A 23,256-nucleotide genomic window follows, 5' to 3' on the forward strand; every position below is an offset into this window, starting at 1 on the left:
ATATAGTATGGGAACATTTCATTGTTTGAAACCCATTATGTTGTCCTTTTAGTTGTCAGTCCAATGCTTCTTATCTTTTATCTTTGCTCAGATTTAGATAGTCTAGTCTTGAGACCAAAAACATACAGCATGTAAGAAAGAAAGTTGCAAACTCAAAGGAGCTCTGAAGAAAGGGGGGGAAATATTTAGGACTCTCTTTTTTATGTGCAGTTGTCTCAAATACATTAAGAAATGATTGAATAGAAGATGGATGGGGAGTGCACAATGGCAAAGACAGAATGGCTTGGATATCTAGCATTTTCAAAGAAGTGCCAAATGGAACATTTGATATCAGTTCCCTGCCATAAACTCCCACAAAATACTTTTTTTTAAAGAATAGGTAAAATAAACCATTGAATTCTAGATACATTTTCCCTAACCTTTCCATATGAGGAAAATTCCAGGGTGAGGAGAGAGAGAAAGGAGAGAGATGAGAGGAATTTATTTTACTAGGGCTCTGCATTCATAGTTGGTTCAGTGAAGAAATGTTGAAGTAAAATATCACAAAATTTCCCCAAAGGTTCAATACTCTTTTATAGTTTGAATTTATATATGGACTAGGGTCACACTGACTGACTGTCTAGGACAAACTGGTTTTCTGTATTAAAGTTTGAACTGAATCTTGTGTTGGTGTATATTTGTATATACTGAATTCAGAATGGTAACCACACAGATTTGTTTATGTGGCAGGGAAAGTACACAGTCATTCCATGAAGGCAGGTTTGTATTGTTTTACTCTTCGACATGTGATTACCCAGCTTGGAATGTGAACCAAAATTGATTTGCACATGTATTCAGACAAAGAAGATAAGGTTCACTGAAATGCAGCCCCATTTGTTTAGTTTCTCAGTAATCAAAGTCAGAATTAGCTGAAAATATGTTCCATTCCCACATAAACTATGTTGCTTGGCCAGTTGAACTCTGAATGTGAATATTCAAAGTTTAATCTGAGTCCATCAGTCCTGGGGGTAAACTTTGAGGAAAACCTACACTTGATCCATTATGAATGGACTGAATTCAAATGTTTGGTGTCATCAGTGTTTAAGGGCATGTTTTCCTGCTAGTTTATATTCTGCAACACTGTGATGCTTCACTTCTACAACCAAGATGGTAGCAGCTTATAATACAGACAGTTTTAATTTGTTCAAAATGTTTAGAAAACCAGAAAACAGCTGTACCCAGGTTTTTTTTTAAAAAAAAAAAACAAAACATGATTTGCCATTTGTGGGGCAGTAACAGCCATGCATCTCTCTAGATAACTTGGCAGCTGGTTTGCTGTCTCACTAGCTTTTCTCATCTGCATATGAAACAGATGCTAAAACAGCCTTGTGTTGTGGTAGATTAACCCCATTTCCACTCCATTCTGTTCCTCCATGCTTACGGAGCATAGCACCCATCTGTTCATATTTTAGCACTAATCCTCTAGGGAATCTAAAGGAGTTCCCTGGAAGCTGCCTGCAAAAGAATAGCCAAATTTATAGGGTTCACCCTAGAGATGTCAGAATTTGTTAATTTTGTTCTTATTTTGCGTTGAAGAATAAGTCACTTCCAACATTTTCCCCCTGCTAAGTGAGATAACAAGTGCTTTTTGTGCATTTTTCAATAATCTCCCCCTCCCCGGGCTGGGAATTTTTTGAAAAATTCATTTGCACAAAAAACAGCCCCCTCAAAAAAAAAAAAAAAAAAACTTAGATTTTGCATAGAAACTATGTTGTTTGTGCAGAGAACCGTGTATTTTGAACAAAAGTGGAGACTGCTGTACAAAATACATTGGTTTTGTGCAAAAAAGGCTATTTTTGGAGAAACTGTTTTTTCACAAAGAACGTGCAAAGTGCAAAAACAAAATCTCACAGGAGCTGACAACTATCTCATGGGAGTGGTTTTATGTGTCAAGGTGGTCTTTCTCAACAAGGATGAGAGAATATGTGAATTTAATTTTTTTTACACCCCTTAAAGACATTCCCACAGATCATTTTGTAAATTGCAAGCTGCTTTGAATCTCAATTTTGAGGGGAAAGCAGTATATAAACATGCTACTACTAATAATACTATGAATCATAATAATAATATTACTCTTAAAAATTATTTACATGTAAGTGTAAAGGTGAAATGGGATGATGATTGTACAGACAAACCAGGAAATAAGGAAATGATTATACTTGTAAAACTCCACTTACAGAAATATGAACTGTATATGTTCACTAAATAAGGTAAAAAAAAATGCAACTACATGCTGACATAGTATTGTGTTGGTAAAGTGTAAGAAGTTTAAAGTTGTCTTCAGATGAACAGTATTTATCCCCATTGCCGGTGCATTCTTTCGTAATGTACCATTCAATTGAGATGATCAACATTTTGACCAAGTAAGCTTAATGTCTGAACTTTGTGCACCTGGACATTCAGTGCAAGTGAGTGAAGTAGGGGCTGCAGTCAACCATAGCATTCCTGTATGTCTGATCCAGGGGTCTGCTGTTCTTGTTTCAACTGAAGGACTTGCACATTGTATAGTTATAGAATGATAGTTCTACTTTAACTATGACCTTATCCTATGGAATCCTAGACTTTGTAATTTGGTAAGGGACTAGAACTCACAGAAAATGCTAAACACTTCTCCTTCTCCTGGAAATCCTGGGACTCCATAGTATATTGCCATGACAGAGTCATAATACCATAATTACATCGTGTGAAAAGGTGCCAGAAACTATGGGACAATCAAAGGGGCGGGCTGGAGGCACCCTGTTTTCCTCTAGAGGGATGCTGCAGCACCCAAACAGTGTGGCGTCCCTCTGGACCAAAAAGAACCTAGAAAAACTGGGTTCTTCTTGGTGCATGGGGATGCCATCATCAGTGTGCCATTGGCACACTGTGACGTGTCTATGACACAAGTGTGGTGCCCAGAGGTGCAGATGCAGCGCCATGCTTGCATCATGTATGCACACCCCATATGGATGGTGTTGCGTAAAGATGGTGCCGTCCATACGTTCTAGGATTCCGGAGCATACGGATGCTGTGCGCCCTGGAACCGTAGAATTGGCCCAGGCCACTGCAAACTGGCAGTCTGTACAAAGCCTATAGTTACTGACTTCCAAAGAAGCTTTAAACCATGGCTTCTTATTCTGGCTTGTTTGGAAGCTATTATCCATAATTTCATAGTTCTATTGCAGGTTAATTGGTTCCTGATTTGTTCCAGTGTCCACACAAAAGGACACTTTTAGCATAATTGTGCTAGTTCATCTGTGATCAGTAAAGCCAGGGCAAAACCAGAATGTTTTGCTGGCAGACATGATGCAGCAAATGCTACCTGAAGTGGCATAGTAAATCCACTAAAGGTCAGATGCACAATACCTAAAGCAACCACAGGACATGATGAAGAAAATCCCTCAAGTAGTAATCTCTTTTTTCTAAAATTAAAAATCAAATAATAGAAAATCACCTCAAAATTTTCCATTTTTAAAGAAATTGAGGGGTGTTGACAAGCTTTGAGGGGTCCCAGGTATCCCAAAGGCCACACTTAAGAGCCCCAAGGGCCACATGTGGCCTGCAGGCCACGATTTGCCCATCCCTAGTGTACACACTAACTGTATACTCTCCACTCTTATTCAGTATGAGAACTTAACTACTACCTTCTGGATGACTTTTTATCGGCTATTCTTTACTTCTGTAGAAATGGGCTTTGAACTAAAGTGTCAGACCATTCCAATAACCAAAGTTAAGCAGTAATTCTTAATATTTTTAGTGAGCCATTTATATGCTTATATTTAGTGCAATAAAAGTTGAACTAAGCAGTTAAGTATTGAGATACAAGTACTATTGATCTTGAGCACTGGTGTCATGAATATATCAATAATGCTTACATGAGGGATGATGCTATTTAATAAAAATACTGCTCAGCACTACATAATTACATTATAAAATTTTAAATATCCCATGTTGATATTGGAAATTCATTTTCCAGATTATAAAATACTTTATCTTGTTACTTGTAAGTAGCATTTTTCCCCCTGAACCAAAGACAAAGAACCAGGCAGAACATTTGTTGAGCAAGATATATGCTTGTAATTTTAACTCTTAAAAATAGTAATATATTTGTACCCTGTTGTCTTTTACACTCAAGGCAGCTTTTACACATTTCATAAATGTGTGAAAACAAAATAGAAACAGGCAATGCAATACTTTTTCCTTGTTTACTTGAGAGTGAACCCAGTTAAACTCAACAGACTCTACTTCTGAGTAGACATTATAAGATTGCATTGTTACATCTGTCAAAGACTTCAGCACCTTTACATTTCTTTACATAACATGGGGAAATGTGATAAATGGCAAACCTGTACATTTGAGAATGATGTATTTCAACATGAACTCTCATATGTATCCATCTATTTCTTCCACTGAAGGCATTTCCAGTGGATGGGAAGATGTGGAGTGGTGTCTAAACTTGATGCTGGTCATCCTAAAATGTGCATTTGGATTCCAATGTATGCTGATCAAACTCTAGGAAGTCTAGTAAGGGCCAGATTAAACTAGTAGGAGTGGATCAGGGCCACTTACCACCTGCATGAAGAATTTGAGATTAATTGATAGAGTATTAAGCTTAATTTTCTTGGGGGCAGGGGGGGGGTCAATATTTATTTATCTAATTATTTATTTACTCTATTTTTTATCTCAGCGTTGGGACAGTTTTTTCCCTGATGGCTTGCGAAGTGATAAACAAATGCTCAAATAAACTCTAGTAGGATTTGCTGGCTGCAGAAGGTTAGGATTAGCCTCCTGTCAGCAGAAACCCTTCTGTCAGCAGAATTGTCTTCTGGTGGCTAACCTAAGGGATCTGCTGACAAAGCAATATGCCAGCAGAACTACTATTCTGGCAGAGAAGGAGTGGACTGAGAGAAGAGATGGGTTCCTCTTGATGTCCAAGGACACAGCCTCACTGCCAGGAAGAAGATAATTGTAATTCCTAAGTAATTTCCATTATCCCTAGAATGAGACAGGGATGGATTAAGCACAGCTTCCATTGCTCTGGTGTTGACTGAGTTGATGAGTTAGAATTGTAATATAAAAAGACAAGACAGCCAAAAGAGGGGAAGTGTAGAGAATGTGAATGGGAAGGCTTTCAGTTTTTTAAGATCAGAACTTGTTGGTGAGCTATAAACTGGAAATAAAGGCAGTTTGCTCCAGGTTGCTCCTCTCTTGTCGATGTGCATGTCCTTGGTGGTTCTACTACCTTCAAACATTACATTGTTTTCTTCTTTTCTCTTCTTTTCTTTCTTTTAAAGGATAGACCAAAAGCAGGATAACCTTAATATAATCAATATAATTTAGGCTAACTAGCATCTGCCTATACTCTCAGCCTTACTGATTAAAATTTGCCGACAATGATTAAAATGCCCCCCTCAGTGATTAATCCATGAGGCTTTAGTCGATTAATCTATCCTTCAACTAATTAAAATGTGCAGCCCTCACAAACATTATAACCATTATGCAATAATGCATCCATGCAGCCTATGACCAATTAACAATCTGGGGATCAGAGTCTATTCCTGAAGCTGACCAGATTGCTGACAAGAAGGGAGTTGCAAGTGGCAACATCTAATTGGAATGAACTCATCTAGCATTGCTGATCTCTCCAAGTGTATTCTTTAAAGGATGGCTTGTTCAATGTAGCAAACAAAAATGCCATACGGTGCACCTGATAAAATCTGGCAGGATTAGAGTAATCAGAAGGCTGAGTAGCAAACGCTAGAGAAAAATGGCTTGAAAACTGAGCTAAATGCAATGGCAAATTAATTAATGTTAACAACCCATCTTCTTGTCACTGGAATTTCCGACTGTGTGTTGCATTTTCACTGACAATAATGTGCCTGAACAGCTTATGTCAAGATGTTAACCTAATCCCCAGGCAAATACCTTCATCTCTTTAGGTTTGCCACTATCGTTTCAGCTTGCAATCTTTTAAACACACCTGCTTCCCACTTTATAAAGCAAGGGTGAGCAAAGTATGTGCCTCTAGATCTTGCTGAAATGTAACTCCCAGTATTCCTTACCACTGACTATACTGGCAAGGGCTCATGGCAATTTATCTATTTTTAGAAATATTTATGCACCACTCTATATAAAGGGAGGGCAGGAGACCATCAAAGGAATAAAAGCAGTTCAAAATAATTCCAGTATGTATTAAGCAAAATAATATATATATTTGCAGTCCTACCATTGTACTCCAAGAGCACCTTGAAACCTGTGTTTTGTCTATCCCTGTTGTAAACCATGATTGGGTGAAAGAGGTAGCAGTACAATTCAGAGACCTGCCTTTGGTTGTGTTCAAGATTTGCAGGGCAATTCAGTATTAGTCCACTCAGAAATAAAACCCAGAGAAACATTTCTCCTGTAAAGCCTATATAAACTGCAAAACAATAAAACATAAGGAAATTCACATATTTTAAGAGTTCTTGTTGTGGTTACCTTGTACAATATCCTATAACTGGAGGGAGAGGTTTTTCAAAGATCTCCAAAACACAGGGAGATGAAGGGGGAAACACTACCCATTAAACTTTTTAAAATGTGGGACCATGAGGTAGTTTAAAAAAAATTCTTTCAAGAATGGAGAGAAAAATCCACCTAAGCAAGGAAGATTCAAACTCAGATCACCTTTCCAAACCTGTGGACACATCTGGAGCATTTATCTCCCTGGTGTCTGAGCTTTACCATGAAGAGAGAAACTCAGGGGCACAGAATTGGTACATCTTGGGCACAGTCCAATGACATAGATGGAACCCAATTTTCAAACACTCCCAACATGGAGGGAGGGATTTACATGACCCCTGGAATTACATCAGTGATTTCCCTCCCATTACCCACCATGGAGAAAAATAATTAAAACAAATTACCTTCCCACACAAAAGGAAAGAGAAACAAACAAATAGCTTGCTTCCAGTTTGGTTTACTTTCAGTCTTGGTTCTGGAAGTGGTTGGTAAGATTATCCTTTTAGAATTATGGTAAAAAAAATCTCTTTCTCCCTGCTAGTCTTTAGAAATTGTATGGCTAGACTACCACATCTAGAGATGACCATATCTATAGACTACTAGAGTTCAGGAGATAGATGTTGTTATCTTCACAGGAAATTTCCTTTCTGTGCATCAAATAACAGCTTAGTGCAGAAAATAACATTTTCATTGGGGGAAAAAGTTTTTATTTGCACAAAATAAGTCCCAAACTACAAAGATCCATGTCCTTCCAGGATTTTCCTCATTTCTTTATTTTGCTGTTTTGGTCTGGACTTCAAATATTTATAAATATTCTTTCCATCTATCCTAGTAAAGAAATGGAGCATTTCAGAAAAATAAAGATGAATTTCTCTGTGTCAATGATTTCACAAGAGATCTGATATAAAATAATTCTCATTAATCAAAATAATCAAAATAGAATCTCTCTCTTCACTCTGCACATTTTTATAACAGGACTGAGTGGCTATAACTTTTTTATTTTAAAAAAATTCACATATTTGAATTGGCACATATTGTGAAGTTGTTAATGTTAAATATTTTCCTGGTTCTGATTCAAGAAAGCTCAGGAGAGCAAGATGAATAGGTATCAAGGAGCAGGAGTTGTCATGAAAGGGACATGGTATCTGTGGGCAATCAGTCTTAAAAGAAATTACAGAATTTGACCGTTGTGTTTAATAGCTGGTCTGCTCAATTTCTGACTCACAAAGCTAAACATAGGTGTCCCAATCATGTGTTAGCCGATTGAAGGAGCAATAAAGTTCCCTGCTTTACCCTTCAAAACATGGGGGCTGTCATGCAGTTGATAAAAAAGAGAGAGAAACTGGGGAGCACCCAATGGAAGCCACAGGGCAAAAAAGGGACACACTTCTCCCAAGTGCTCAGTACTCAGTGAATGTTCATCCACTGATCACATGGAGATGTGTTTCTCTCTTTTTCTCCTGTCAGTATAACTGATAAAGTAAAATCCTTCAGATAATTACTGGGTTCTGTTTTTGTTACCCTTGGTGATTCCAAATACTACTCAGAGAGTGGTCATAGACTGGCCTCTGTGCTCTGCTACCTATTTTGACAGTTAACTTATGAATAGGGATGGAAAGAATATTTAATAATAATAATAATAATAATAATAATAATAGGTTTTATTTATATACCGCCCAATCACTGGGAATTCGAACGGTTTACAACAGAGGGGATAATAGACGGTTCCCTGCCCTCAGGCTTACAATGTAAAAGACATGACACAAAAGGGGAAGGGAATGGTGGTGGGGAAGGGGATAAGGTCCAGCATTCTTCTCTCCCTCTGAGGCCTAGACCAAGGCAGATGTACTGGAGGGAGGGCTCTTCTTCTTCAGGCGAGCCCTGGTGGAGCTAGCCTGCCTCTCTCTCCCTCAAGATGGCAGATGAAGGGAGGGCTTTTTGAAATATATATATATATATATATATATATATATATATATATATATATATCTGTCAAAAACATGTTTTTGAGTGTTGAGAAACCTTGATGAGAACCTGGACTGATGAGAACCTTCATAGTTTGAAGCATAGGAGATTATCAGATGGCAGAAAAAGTCGGGAGTAAAAGGCATAGTCTCAGCAAAGTCACAGTATCGTACTGAAGATTTTCAGGCACATCGCAGCTATCCATGACCAAACTCATGAAGATCCAGGAATGCTCCAGTAAAAGCCATTCATGGGGAAGTCCCAGGAATGGTTTGTTGCTGGAAAATTCCTGGATCTTCATTGTTTAAGTCCTGGATAATAATAATAATAATAATAATAATAATAATAATAATAATAATAATAGGATTTATTTATATGCTGTCCAATCACTGGGAATCCGGGTGGCTTACAACAGAGGGGATAATACAAGGCAATAACAATAAACATGAATTAAAATGAAATGTAACATAGCAATGCATTAAACAATAACAATAAAATAAGATAGTGATTAACAATAGCAATAAATAAAAATACATAGCAATTATAGCAACAAAATACATAGTCATTATAGCAATAATAAAATTAACAAAGCAAAATACATAACAATTAACAGAGCAAAAATACATAGTAATTATAGCAACAATAGAATTAACAAAGCAAAATACATAACAATTAACAGAGCAAAACAAGTAAAAAGAAACTATATAATACTAGCAAATGCAACTCTAATGGAATGCAGTACAATAATACAATACAATACAACTCTAATACAATATAACACAATACACATAATTCCCCCTCCCTCCACTTCAACTATACAACAAAAACTCCAAATATAACAATGACAAAAACTAAAATAAATAATTAAAACCATTAGTCAAACCATCAAAACAATCAACCTCCAACTGACTCCTCCATTGCCTTTGGAGGCTCTGGGATGATGGTGGGTGGAGTGAGGCAGTGACATCATCTGAAAATCTTCAGCGCAATTGTGCAACTTTGCTGGGAATTTGCCCTTTTCTTTCCCGATTTCCCCTCTCTGATAATCTTCATATAGTTTGCAAAATTCAGAGCAATTGTTTTGTGCAGAGAATAGCATTTTCTGTGCAGGAAACATTTTGCCACCTATAAAATAGCATTTCAACACAGAAAGAACAGTTCCTTCACAGAAAATGCTTTTTTGCTCACAGAAAAGGCTATCATTGGGGGTTTGTTCTTTACAGAAAACTACATTTTCTGTACAGGTATTAATGATTCTGCATTGAAGTATTATTTCTCATGTAGTAAATACTGTTCCATTTACAGAAAATGCTGCTTGCTCCACCCCCACTTGGAGAATGCACCGTTCTTTTACTGTTGCTGCTGAAATGTGACAGCAAATGCAGCATCTCTGTCATGCAGGAAAGTGCCACAGTGATCTCCCATATTGTCAGATACCAGAAGAACACAGATTGTGTTCCAGGGGGAGGGGAAGGGAGGAGTGAATACAATTCATAGGGTGTGGCCCTTGAAGGTTTAAGTACTAATTGCAGCAATTGTGGAAACCAACTCATGAGCCAACTGAACAATGATAGAGAGCCTGGAAAGACAAAGGAGAACTCATGCCATGCCCATCCTTGTTATACTGAGAAAGAATATAGCCCTAAATATAGATCGTGGAGTAAGAGGGAGATTATACCACTTCCCCTCATACTAATTCCCACATAGAGTCCAAAATCTGAAAGGGAATGGCTATGCATGTACAACCGAAGGTTCCATGTGACACACCTACTGTACATTCACATGTTTAAATCTCAACTTTTTACCATCCAGGATATGAAGAAAGTTGCAAATTTGAGCCCGGGTCTTCAAAACAAATTGAAACAAAATCCTCTCCCATTTATACTGGAAAGATTTTACACTGCAGTATTGTAGTGCTATCACTACCATTGTTCCATCCTCTGGAATTCTGTGATTTGCATTTTGGGGAGGACTATTTGGAATTCTCATCTGAGAACTTTGCAGTCTCTTCCAACTCTATGATTCTATTTGTCTCACCAAACTGCAAATCCCAGGATTCCAAAGTAATTTGCCATGGTAGTTATAGTGGAATCATAATGCAATGATTCTCTGGTATAAAAGCCCCCTGGCTAGATACAGGAGATTCTCAGCATGGAGAAGACTATGCTGTACCTTCTTCTTTTGCAGCTGTTAAAGATGTAGAGTCTCTTTATAAAAAAGAAAGAAAGAAAAAGTGGTGTGATTCCATTTCAGACTTCATATGGTTGAATACACAGAGATCCAAACCAATCCTATAAAAATTAAGCACTCAATGCTTGGATCAACTTTTGCTTTAACCAACATTCTCTTTTTCCCTCCGGAATATAAACATGTTTGTGAATTTTGGCAAATTCTTATCACAATGAACAGGAATGACATTAACCCACATCCACAGCCTGGGGAAAGCTTAGACTACCATAATTTGCCTGCAGATCATATCCATTCCAGGTCTACTTCACATATCTACTTTGGATTCAGATCTCACATTCAATCCATGCCAGCTAATGGTGTTACTAGATCAAGATATTTACTACACATTTGCTCATCTGAATAAAGCTGCATGTGTAGCTACTACATTTTATTATTATTATCTAAACTTGAATCAAATTTTGTATCTTTCAGAGACATAACTTCAGCTGTCTTGAGCAAGATAAATGCATGAAATCCAACGTCAGTTCTATACAAATGCAAGGTGATTCTGATTATTTCATCAACCATCTTGGGGTCCCAGCTCTGCAATTTTCATACCAGGATCTGACAGCATTAGAGGTAATTGCAAATGAAATCACCAGACAGGATTGGTTAATCAGAAAGCAAAATCTGGCTTCACTCAGCAAAATCTCCTCTATCAAGTAGATGGCTGTCAAAAGCTGCTGGCTCATTTGTTAGTTCCTTTCGAATGATAGGGATGTTTCTACAGAGTGTTTGGTCTCATCAGTTCCTCCAAGTGCATGTCATGTTCCATTTAAAGGGAAAATGTAAGCTGTCTCCTGAATTTTCATGCAGACAATCATAACAAAGAAATTGCTGCAGTAGGATTAACAACAAAACATAATTGTGACATTCACAGCAACATGGGATGTGCAAAGTGGATTTTTGCTGTTTTACTCCGAGGGATGGTTTGTGTTCTCTGAAAATACATGCATTGGATTACAAGTATGCAAAGGGCTTCCTGGCTGGGAAAAGAAAACAATGAGGAGGAGGTAGGCAATAAAAGAAGCAGCACATATTTCTAGGGATATTTTTCCCAACAGAGTTACTATATATTCTCGAGTATAAGTTGACCTCACATATAAGTTGAGGGCAGGTTTTGGGGCCAAAATTATGGATTTTGATATGACCCATGGATGACTCAAGAGTAAAACGTAGGACCACATAACAAAGGATCTGAAAGATGAACCAAAGGAAAACAATGCCAAATGTAGAAAATTCCAGCAGGCATAGCTGTTTGTGCTGAAAGCTGTGAAAACAGAGGTGTGTCAGTGCTTCCTGGACATGTTATACTTTGTCTTTCACCAGGGGGTGGTTCCTTTTTTAAAATAAGAGTTAAAGTACAGCATTAACATTGACCAGTGAATAAGCTGACTTCATCTTTTGGGGTCAATTTTTTTTTAATAAAATTTCTAGACTTATACATGAGTATATACAGTAAATACATTAAAAATAGATTTTATCAGCACAACTCCCTTTACATCTGGGCAACATAGCCAATGGGATGATGGGAGCTGTAGTCCAAAAATTTGGGAGTGCACTAAATTGGGGAAAGTTATGTTAAATATGTTTTGTGTAAATTTTGATATGTCTTTTTCCTGAATCTAGGGGACAAATAAAACACAACTCCAGATCAGTGATCAGCTGGTAGAAAATTAAAACTCTCTCTTTTACCCACACACATACATACCTGGAGGCTTTAATCCTATGGGTAATTTCAACTAGAGTAGACCTTTTAAACCAATAGGATTCACATCAGTTTACCCCAGTGATTCAAATCATTGTTTTCTAAACTGTCTCCCATGTTTTTGGCCGTACTGGAGAAAACATAGAGGCTTAATCCCAGTTGTTAATTGCAATCAGAATGGACTCATTTAATCAATGGGGATTTAGTAAAAACCCCATTGATTCTTATGGGAGATTCTTATACAAAATACTTATGTAAATTCCATTGACTCAATGATCTATTCAAGTTGGAACTAGCTGCTGCTTCTCTCTTTTTTAGCCAATACACACACACTCACCATAAGCACAAAAAAGACAGGATCACAAAGACTTTTTACTAGAAGGCAGCCATTATCACATTTTACTATACATTTTACATGAATGCACTCAACTCATAGGAATTAATATTTCTTTTCCTGAGATCAACAATGCTCTCCAGATCCCACAAGATCCCAGCAAGGAGAATCTACCTCCCCTCTCTCCAATTTTCTTGTTTACTCTGTGAGGTCAAAATGAGTCATGAATTTACACCTTGAATGCAAAGATGTAACCTATTGCTTGGAAAAGGATAATGTTCCCATCATTTTAAACTTATTTTCTATCATTGTCGTTTTAGAGATGTTGCATTTTGTTGCATGCACTTTCATTATCTGCCTAAATGAAAAAACTCAAATTGAATAGCGGGAGCTTGGAACCCGTTGTGTTTTGGCATCTGCACTACTAATTTGCCAATAATTAAATTTCACAAATGCAGAGCAATCTCTGAATTTGCCAAATGCTGCAGTGATGCTCTCCTTATCCCCAACTCTCTCTCTCCCCCACCATTACTTATAGGAAACAGTTGTGTTAATTGAAACATCTGCAGTTGGCATCCTTTATTTTTTTAGCAAGAAGGTTTTTCAATTTGTAAAAGACTGTTGCACCTATTAGTAAAATCATTATGTTTCAGATTAAATACAAGGCAGAGGTTGTCGTAAAAGAAATGGAAAAGCAGATGTTCTCTGATTAAGAGTGCAATGTTTATGACAGGCTTGTGGTCCAATGCTTATTTCTTCTGTCACTTAACAGCTGCTCTATGTAGTTCCTGTTCCAGAACAATGTATTCTCTAATCTGTACAGCATGTCTAAGAGTTGTTCATTGGTTTTCGTTACATCAAAAGTGCCTTTCTCTCCCCCTGCTATTATCTTTTTAAAACAATTAATTTATTTGTTTTATTTTCATTTGCAACCTTTCCTTAAAATAAGGTAGAGTAAGTGTTCAACTCCTGCAGTGTCCAACAAATATTATGACATAAAACAGAGCCATTTAAAAAAAAGCAGTGATATCACTGTAATATCTTTCCCCCTGCAAGAAAAATATTTATAGTTAAATAGAACCCTTCTTGTGATGTCGAGGCACATTTCACACCTTTCAAAGATGTTTGTAGGCCTACAGGTGCTTCATATGAAAGCCAAATATGTGACAGCCATTCCCCATACCAATTTCATGTCATATCATATTTCTTATGGTGGCTAACTTTGGCATGAAGACATATCATGAGGAGAGTTAGAACAGCAGAGTTAGGCTGGATTCAAATTCTTCCTCATCCACAGTGCTTCACAGGCTATTAGCTCAAAGGCTTCTTATGAGGACAAAAAGAAAAAGAAGTGGGGGGGGAAGACCATCTGATCCATAAAAAGAAAAGATAAAAATCTGACAGACAAATGTGTAAGGGAAAATTTATTTTGCTCACTTCCTAATACAAGCCTCCTGATATCCCTGATCAGCACTTGGAGGTAACTGCTTTATCCCAGCCTACACCGTATCCCATTCTGACTACTCTCCTGGCTGCCTTTCTAGCTGCTCCGATACAGAAAAAAATCTAGCAGTATGTGTGGGAATCTCCCTAGAGATTGAAGTTCTTCCTTCCCTACTGAATGGAAGATCTAGAAATATAGACTAATCTGGATCTTTGGGCATTATTGTTTTGTTTTTAAGGCTCAATATTTTGGGGCAGGATTACTGTCTGGAGTGAAACTAGTGAGTACCACCCTTCCTTTGGAATGTCCTTTTTAAAGAAAGTCCTGCTATTTAGCTTGTCTTTCAAGAGGTTTGAAACCCATTCTGTGTTTTGGTCCAATTCTGTTCAGACAGATGGATGTTGCTGATACTTCTGCAAGTCTAGGCTGACAATTGTTGGTTGCCTTCCTGTTCTATTTTCTTTATTTACTTTCTTGATATTATTATCTGTTCTGTTTTTAAATTTTTGTGTTATTTTTACCACATTTCTATATTTAATAATGTAGAAGTATTATCCTACTTTGATACCTTAATTAATAAAATACTTTATATTGTTATAGTGCTTCTGCATTTGATATTTCAGCAGTTGTTAGCTTCCATAAGATCCCAGAAGTAGACTAACTGATGAGTTTAAATATTTAGAATGAATATAATGCAACTATTTTAACTTGGGTAGGAATGAGACAATTTTTATTATGGCAAGGTGCATGCTACTTTGTCAGTCCACTTGTTTCCCCTGTGGAATTTCTCAATGTTTTATGAACATGGACCTCCCTGGAAACCAAATTTTGTTTTCTTGGACAAATTCAGGAACTGATTGATAACCTAACAATCGGTTATAATACAGACACTGAGATGCTAAAGCCTAATGGTCATCTTCTGCAAATCATATGCTCTAGAACTGGATAATAAAGTCTTTAATCACTCCCATCAGGAGCTCCTATTCCACTTTTAACACCACTTGTAAAACATGTGTGGGCAATATGATTTCAGTTTAAAATTAAAGAGGTTCTTCTTAGTCTACATTTCTAGACTCTCCATGGACTGGATGCGGTTTATGTTCTGTAATCTTTGCATTGGCTGACAGATGAAGATGTGTCCAGAAAAAACATAAATTTTTGAAAAGTACACATGGAAATCTATGCTTCTCAAATTTGTAGAAAACATTGCTTTTAGTTAACAGGAGATACAATGTTTGATTTCTATAAACACACACACACACACACACACACAAACACATACACTTGGACAGATTTTGCCTTAAAAAAAACACACGGATACAACTTAGACATTGTCACACTACACAATTATAGCACTAAGAGTCCACTTAAAGTACCTTGGTCCCATCCTACCCTGGGCAGTCAAAGAAGGGTTGATTAGAATTTTCAGCCAAAGTACATTAGCAAACTAAAGACCCTAAAATTCCATAGGACACAGCCATGACAGTGTTCTAATAATCTAGTGTGAAAGGGCGCATGGACCAAATATGAATGTGTAAATCCAAGTGTTCTAGATGTGCACTTACCTAACTATCAGCTATTCACTTTGGAGCATTACATTCAAATAAGGTTTATCTATATAGAACCTGGCACACATAGTTACTCTTTCACATGACTTCTGAGGTTAAATAAAACAAATGATCTCATCCTATATATATTAAGCTGCATGGATATGAAGCCCATTAAAATAGTGTATTCTGCCACGGATTGCTAATGGCAAGCAGCAGGTCTACCGAGGAAGGAGATATAACTCATTTTTACTCCCAATCATGGATAAATATTGTCAAAAAAGAGTGTGAAACAAATGTTGTCTCATATTAGCAAATGATCAGAACTCCCAAAGAGTGTGTGGACATAATAGTCTCACCTCCCATTAAGTACTGAAATAAATTAGCATTAAAACCAATAAGAAAATCGGAATGCTTTCTCCATTCCTCAATTAAAAATTTAAAAGGGTTGATTTTAAAGAGAATATTATTGGCATAATTGTCCCTGAAAACCCAGTATTGATTTTAAAAAAGACTGGTAATTACCCGTAGTTTTTATTGCAGAAAGAATTGACCTTGACTCATGAGTGCAAAGATGAATTAAAGTATGATGTCAGATTTATGTTTCTAAGTATATATCTACTTATTGAGAGTTTTGTTGTTTTTTTGGTCAGGGGTTGAATGCCATGGGTCACACTTGGTGACTGTGAACACTCATAACCCGCATAGCAAACTGCCCTCAAACCTACTATTTAATGTGCCTATTGACTGTATGCACCCCCATTAATTGTGAATGAGAACACCCTACTTGTCTTTGACTTGTCGTTGTAACTTAATTTCTTTGCAGTTAAGAATTTATATATGTCTGGCTATTCTTGTTTTATGTGTATAAGAATTCAAATTAAGAGCTAGATGAATGGCTCTCAGTGCAGTAACATTTGCCCCATGAAGACTTTATAGGTGTCTACCACACTGCAAATGATCAGCTTAGTCCATCCACTTTGGCTGTCAAATGCTGCAGTTCTGAAACATAAGCAATGCCAGTTATATTGGCATACTGGATAGAGAAGGGAACTGCAGGTAGATGAAGGTAGGAGATCTCTACAGACAAACTCTTGGTAGGAATCATGTGACTGTAGACAAGTCACTCCCAGGTCTCTATCAGATAGATGTTTTTAAAATATGCTAGATTCCTTTCGTGTGAATAACCAGTTACTGAAGGAAGACCTTTTTCCTTTCCTCTCTTCCTTTTAGCCTACTCCTATCATATTCTGTTCCTTTCACAATGTCTTCAGTCTGTTGATGGCTGATCCTTGTCATACTTTGGTCCAGATATCTGCTACAACTGAACTGGGGTAACAGTCAGTGGCAGATCTTGTACTGGAAGGATACTGTTTCAATTTCTGCATTGTTTGTATTCTCATGTCAGTCCTGCCCCCCACCCACCACAGCTAGAAGACCAAATCACAGGTTATTATAGCACATCAAAGCTGGTTATGTTGAGGGACCCTTGATATATATTCATGGCAAATGTCCTTTTGCAGTATATATTACCTTTGATCTGAATAATACAGAAGAAATGTGCTTAATAAAATATATATGGGCAAGTGGATGAGCTTTTCTTGAGATTGTATTTGCTGGTATTTTCCCCTCATATTTTCTTTGACTCAGTCTAACACAGTGTGTTTGTTTTTGAGTCATGGACTGCTCTGAACAAGTGATACTAACTACAGACCCCCCCCCCCATCATAATATATTAATATTGGTTGCATTCTATACTACACTACAATCTCATGAATGAAACAGTGGCTCAATAACCCTCCTGAAGCCCATCCATCAACCCCTTGGGGAGGGGGGGGGTTGTCATAAATCACAAGTTTAAGAGTTGGTGGTCTAAACTAACTTTCCTATTTTATACTATTTTTATATCTCAGAGCAATATTATATTATCTGAGTTTGGACAGTCCACAAATTTGTCAATAGAGTTAAATCCTCTGCTTTAAATTTTGTCTTGTTTACTTCCCAGATATAAAAATGTCATATGGTGAAGAGTGACCTTCCTTCCTTCCTTCCTTCTTCCATTACCATTATGACTGAGTCACTAAGTGATTGAGGATAATGTAATGAAACTCATAGAATCATAGAATCATAGAATCATAGAATCGTAGAGTTGGAAGAGACCACTAGGGCCATCCAGTCCAACCCCCTGCCATGCAGGAAATCCAAATCAAAGCATCCCTGACAGATGGCCATCCAGCCTCTGTTTAAAGACCTCCAAGGAAGGAGACTCTATCACCTTCCGAGGAAGTGCATTCCACTGTTGAACAGCCCTTACTGTCAGGAAGTTCCTCCTAATGTTCAGGTGGAATCTCTTTTCCTGTAGCTTGCATCCATTGTTCCGGGTCCTGTTCTCTGGAGCAGCAGAAAACAAGCTTGCTCCCTCCTCAATATGACATCCTTTCAAATATTTAAACAGGGCTATCATATCACCTCTTAACCTTCTTTTCTCTAGGCTAAACAACCCCAGCTCCCTAAGTCGTTCCTCATAGGGCATGGTTTCCAGACCCTTCACCATTTTTGTCGCCCTCCTTTGGACACGCTCCAGTTTCTCAATGTCCTTTCTGAATTGTGGCGCCCAGAACTGGACACAATATTCTAGGTGGGGCCTGACCAGAGCAGAATACAGTGGCACTATTACTTCTCTTGATCTAGACACTATACGTCTATTGATGCAGCCTAAAATAGCATTGGCCTTTTTAGCTGCCGCATCACACTGTTGACTCATGTTCAACTTGTGGTCTACTTGGACTCCTAGATCCCTTTCACACGTAGTTTCATTCAGCCAGGTGTCACCCATCCTATATCTGTGCATTTTATTTTTCCGCCCTAAGTGCAATACCTTACATTTCTCTGTGTTGAATTTCATTTTGTTAGCTTTGGCCCAGCTTTCTAGTCTATTCAGGTCATTTTGAATCTTGATCCTGTCCTCTAGGGTATTAGCTATTCCCCCTAATTTGGTGTCATCTGCAAATTTGATAAGTATGCTCCCTATTCTGTCATCCAGGTCATTGATAAAAATGTTGAATAGCACTGGGCCCAGGACAGAGCCCTGTGGGACCCCACTGGTCACTTCTCTCCAGGATGAAAAGGAGCCATTGTTGAGCACCCTTTGGGTTCGGCCGGTCAACCAATTACAGATCCATTTAACAGTTTCTTTGTCTAGCCCACATTTTACAAGCTTGTTTGCAAGAATGTCATGGGAAACCTTGTCAAAGGCCTTAGTGAAATCAAGATATACTATATCCACAGCATTCCCTTCATCTACCAAGCTGGTAATTTTATCAAAGAAAGAGATTAGGTTTGTCTGGCATGACATGTTTCTCTGAAACCCATGTTGACTTTTTGTGATTATGTCATTGCCTTCTAGATGTTCACAGACTCTCTGTTTAATGATCTGCTCCAAAATCTTTCCTGGTATTGATGTCAGACTAACTGGACGATAATTGTTGGGATCCTCTTTTTTCCCCTTTTTGAAGATGGGGACAATGTTTGCCCTCCGCCAGTCTGCTGGGATCTCTCCTGTTTTCCAGGAGTTTTCAAAGATTATTGCCAATGGCTCCGATATTACATTTGCCAGTTCTTTTAATACCCTTGGATGGAGTTCATCTGGTCCCAGAGACTTAAATTCATTTAGATTAATAAGGTGTTCCTCTACTATCTCTTTACTTATTCTGTGCTGAAATTCCCCTATTCTGTCCTCTGCTCCATTATCCTCAGGTTGAGCACCCTTTGCCTTTTCTGAGAAGACTGAGGCAAAGAAGGTGTTGAATAATTCTGCCTTTTCTCTGTCTTCTGTTAGCATTTTGCCATCTTCTCCACGCAGTGGCCCTACTGTTTCCTTCTTCTTCCTTTTGCTGCGGACATATCCAAAAAAGCCCTTTTTGTTGTTCTTAACCTCTCTAGCAAGCCTGAGTTCATTCTGCGCTTTAGTTTTTCTCATTTTTCTTTCTCACTGGAACTGTTTGAAATTGTGCCTTCAGTATCTCCCTTTTGAGAAAGTCCCATCCGTCCTGAACTCCTTTATCTTTTAGTATTTCTGAGCATGGAATCGCCCTCAATACTTCTCTAAGTTTACTGAAATCCGCTCTCCTAAAGTCTAGGATGCATGTCTGACTATGCCTGGCTTCTCCTTTCCACTGTATTACAAACTCCAGGAGAACATGGTCACTTCCACCTAATGATCCCACCACTTGCACCCCATTAACCAAGTCATCCTTGTTGGTTAGGATCAGATCTAAAATAGCTGACCCCCTTGTTGCCTCTTCCACCTTTTGGACCATGAAATTGTCTTCCAGGCAAGTGAGGAATTTGCTAGACCTTGAGGATTTTGCTGAGTTTGACTTCCAGCAAATATCATGAAATACCTGAAATTTGTGCACTCCATAGGCAGCAACACTGTCTTCAGGTAGAGAAGGGAATAAGGAAAGAATAAGAGAATAAGGGATCATCTCCTATGAACAGTTAGAAAAAATAGGTTTTTGTGGGGTTTTCGGGCTTTAGTTAGAATAAACCTTTCATGTTGTGGTCGACTTGTGGCAGAGTGGAATTGCACATGCTTTCCCACTCCTCAGCAAAAATAGAAAAGAATTCAGCTGGACTTTACAGTCTTAACAAATATAGTATTTTCATATCTTCTGAAAATTGTTGCCAGAAAATTAACCTTGCCTTCGATATTCACACCTTTCTAAGACTTACTGGGCATTTTGAGGAAATACAGTGCACATAAAACAATGCACATGTTTTAAAATGCAAACAGCTAAAATATAAATAATTGAGAAAAATATGCAGACAAATGCATTAGACAATGGGGGAAAGTTGGTAAATTATGTGAACAAATGTGGAAATTATTGGGGGGGGGGTTTAAAACTGCTATGTGGTTTCAGTGCCCAAAAAGGGGGGGGGGACTACAAAGAAAAGATAGAAAGACAAACTCCAATCCATCAACAGTAGTCTGAATAGAGACAATGGCTTCCTGGCACACTACACATATTATAATACTGATTAACTCTCCAGTTTGATGAGGACACTCTTGGCAAGTTCATTATATCTCCTTTCTGGTTCCCAGTCTCCACACACCCCATTTCAAAACTCCCTCCACAATTCGTATGGTCATTCACCCACCATGACCTCAGGCAACATCTTTCCTCCTGTCTTTGTCCCTCAGTGATCATTGTTAAGGCTGAATTTGTCATATGATATCCATACTCACAAGTTATGCATTTCTATGGCTATTCATACAGTGTGATCATGAATGTGCTTCCTGGGCATCATTCCATGTATCTGAGGAAGCAGACCACAACTATGAAAGCTAATGCTACAGCTTCTTTCACTAAGATAGGCCCTATCTATACAGGTCAAAAGGCCCGTTATTCCCCCCACCCAGCCACCTCATCCAGTATCCTAAACCTCAGTGCTGGTGTGAACAGTCCAGAGGATATCCAGCATGTCCCACACCAGAACCAGGAGATAACACTTCTGGGAATATCTGGAGTCCCTCATTCCCATACCATGGCAACTCCCTGCAGAGACATCTCACTGAGCCACTCTGAGTTCAGAAGAAGGCAACCAGCCATGTGATCAAGGCTTGTCACAAGATCACCTTGTACTGACCTCAGAAAAGAATGATCCACAGCAGTGGCAGATATATCAGGGAGCCAATCAGGATGTCAATGTAAATAGCCACTGCAGTACAGAAATGGAGGACTAGATAATGGGAGGCAGGTCAGGACAACTGCATGGCCAGGATACTCCAAGCTGCCCCCAGAGTATCCACAAATATTCCACGAATGTTGCTACGTAAGGGAAGCAACAAAATTTGTGTTGCACATTGGACTATCCTGGTGAGATTGGGAAACTGGCTAGGAAATGTTGTTGCATGACAGTAGAGCCCAGTGTGTTTTGGGACACTCTTCACAGTGCCCTTACAGTTACTATGTTGTGCATGCATAACATAGACTGTGATATAAAATCATACCCTGCATTTTTAAAAAATATAATTAAGATAAGAAAAATAAGGAAACTATTGAAAGTTTGCAAGGCATAGTGACTTGAATGTTGGGCTACTACTTTGGAGACCAGGGTTTGAGTCCTCACTTGGCCATGAAACACACTTGATGACCTTGGGCAAGTCACATGCTCTGATCCTCGGGGGAAGGCAATGAGAAACCTTCTCTGAACCAATCTTGACAAGAAAACCTCATGATAATTTCACTTAGGATCAGGAGAAGTCAGAAACAACTTGAAGGTATACATCAACAACAGCAACAACAGGTTACTTGTTCCACCAAAACAAGGAATGCTATTTTATTTTTGAAACTCTTTCAAAATGACAATCACCCCTAAGTAATTTGTACTTCTACTATACTTCTAACTGGAAAGGATGATTTCCTTATATTTAAAGTAAAAACAGAGGATGACCATTATTATGTTTGTCCTCTTACACTATTTCATAATCTAAAGAAGGATCTGACTGTAAAAATAACCAAATGCTGTTCTAAAATATTATCTATATCCTGTTCTTCCATTTCATTTTGTCCATTTACAATAGTATTTAGCTTGTAATGCAACACCTTTTCTTCTAGTGCAGTCATAAGGCTGATAGATCCAGATTATGACTGGCATTATTAGTTTGTTCTTTTGAAAAATAACGTGATGTACATTATTTAAAAAATGAATTTGTATTCCCCCCCCCCCACACACACACTTCTTTTATTATTTATTGATGGGTGTAAATTTAGCATGAAGTATTTTATGCTGGCTGTCCAAATTCTGGCTACGTAAGGCTTCCGGGACATTTATTTTTACCACTTAAGCAATAAAAGTTGTTTTCCATATCTTCAGTCAAATGTAAGTACAGGCCAGGAAAAAAAAACATAAAATTACCTTGTCACATTATTTCTAGGCTACACAGATACTGCAATATCATAGTCCACAAAGCAAGGGAAGGGGATAAAAAGTATTTTCTTTTTCTGAAGGAGGTTTTCTTAGGCTAAAATAGAGCAAAGAGTTTTGACAATTGGAAACTGTATCCCTTTTAGAGGGAATGCCTCATGATTTTTATTTCCTTTTAAGAGATGCAGAACTTTTTGAAGGTAACTTTGAGCTTCCATTCAAGCTCATTGCCGTGCAGACTGTATGTGAGCCCATCTCCTCTTTCACATTAAGCAAATGCTGCATGAATGACTAAACTCATGCAATTTAACCACTTGTTCTTTTATGAACATATTTTAAAAATTATTTCATATAAATATTTTCTATATTTTTCTCTCTCTTTCTATTATTTTCCCCTATTTTATATTAGGTTTCAGATTATTTGCTGTCTGTGACATGTGCTAATTTAGTCAACATTAATTAAAGATGAAATCATGCTGATCTGTGCACATTAAACAAACACAGAAATTGTCCTTGACACTGGGGTGGGGAATAAACCAACAGCCAGTGTCTTGTTTATACACACACACACACACACACACAC

At 37.9% G+C, this 23,256-nt stretch overlaps 1 protein-coding gene across 1 annotated transcript in view; it reads left to right on the forward strand.

Moving 5' to 3' along the window:
• Positions 1–23,256, forward strand: part of NAALADL2 (N-acetylated alpha-linked acidic dipeptidase like 2) — a 767,772-nt gene that overhangs the window by 507,772 nt on the left and 236,744 nt on the right. Inside the window, exon 10 of the mRNA XM_042461028.1 lies at positions 11,143–11,289. Within this exon, the coding sequence (XP_042316962.1) occupies positions 11,143–11,289 (147 nt within the window). The remainder of the gene's footprint in view (positions 1–11,142; positions 11,290–23,256) is intronic.

Source organism: Sceloporus undulatus, chromosome 3 (genome assembly GCF_019175285.1).
Source record: "Sceloporus undulatus isolate JIND9_A2432 ecotype Alabama chromosome 3, SceUnd_v1.1, whole genome shotgun sequence".
Classification (NCBI taxonomy): Eukaryota; Metazoa; Chordata; class Lepidosauria; order Squamata; family Phrynosomatidae; genus Sceloporus; species Sceloporus undulatus.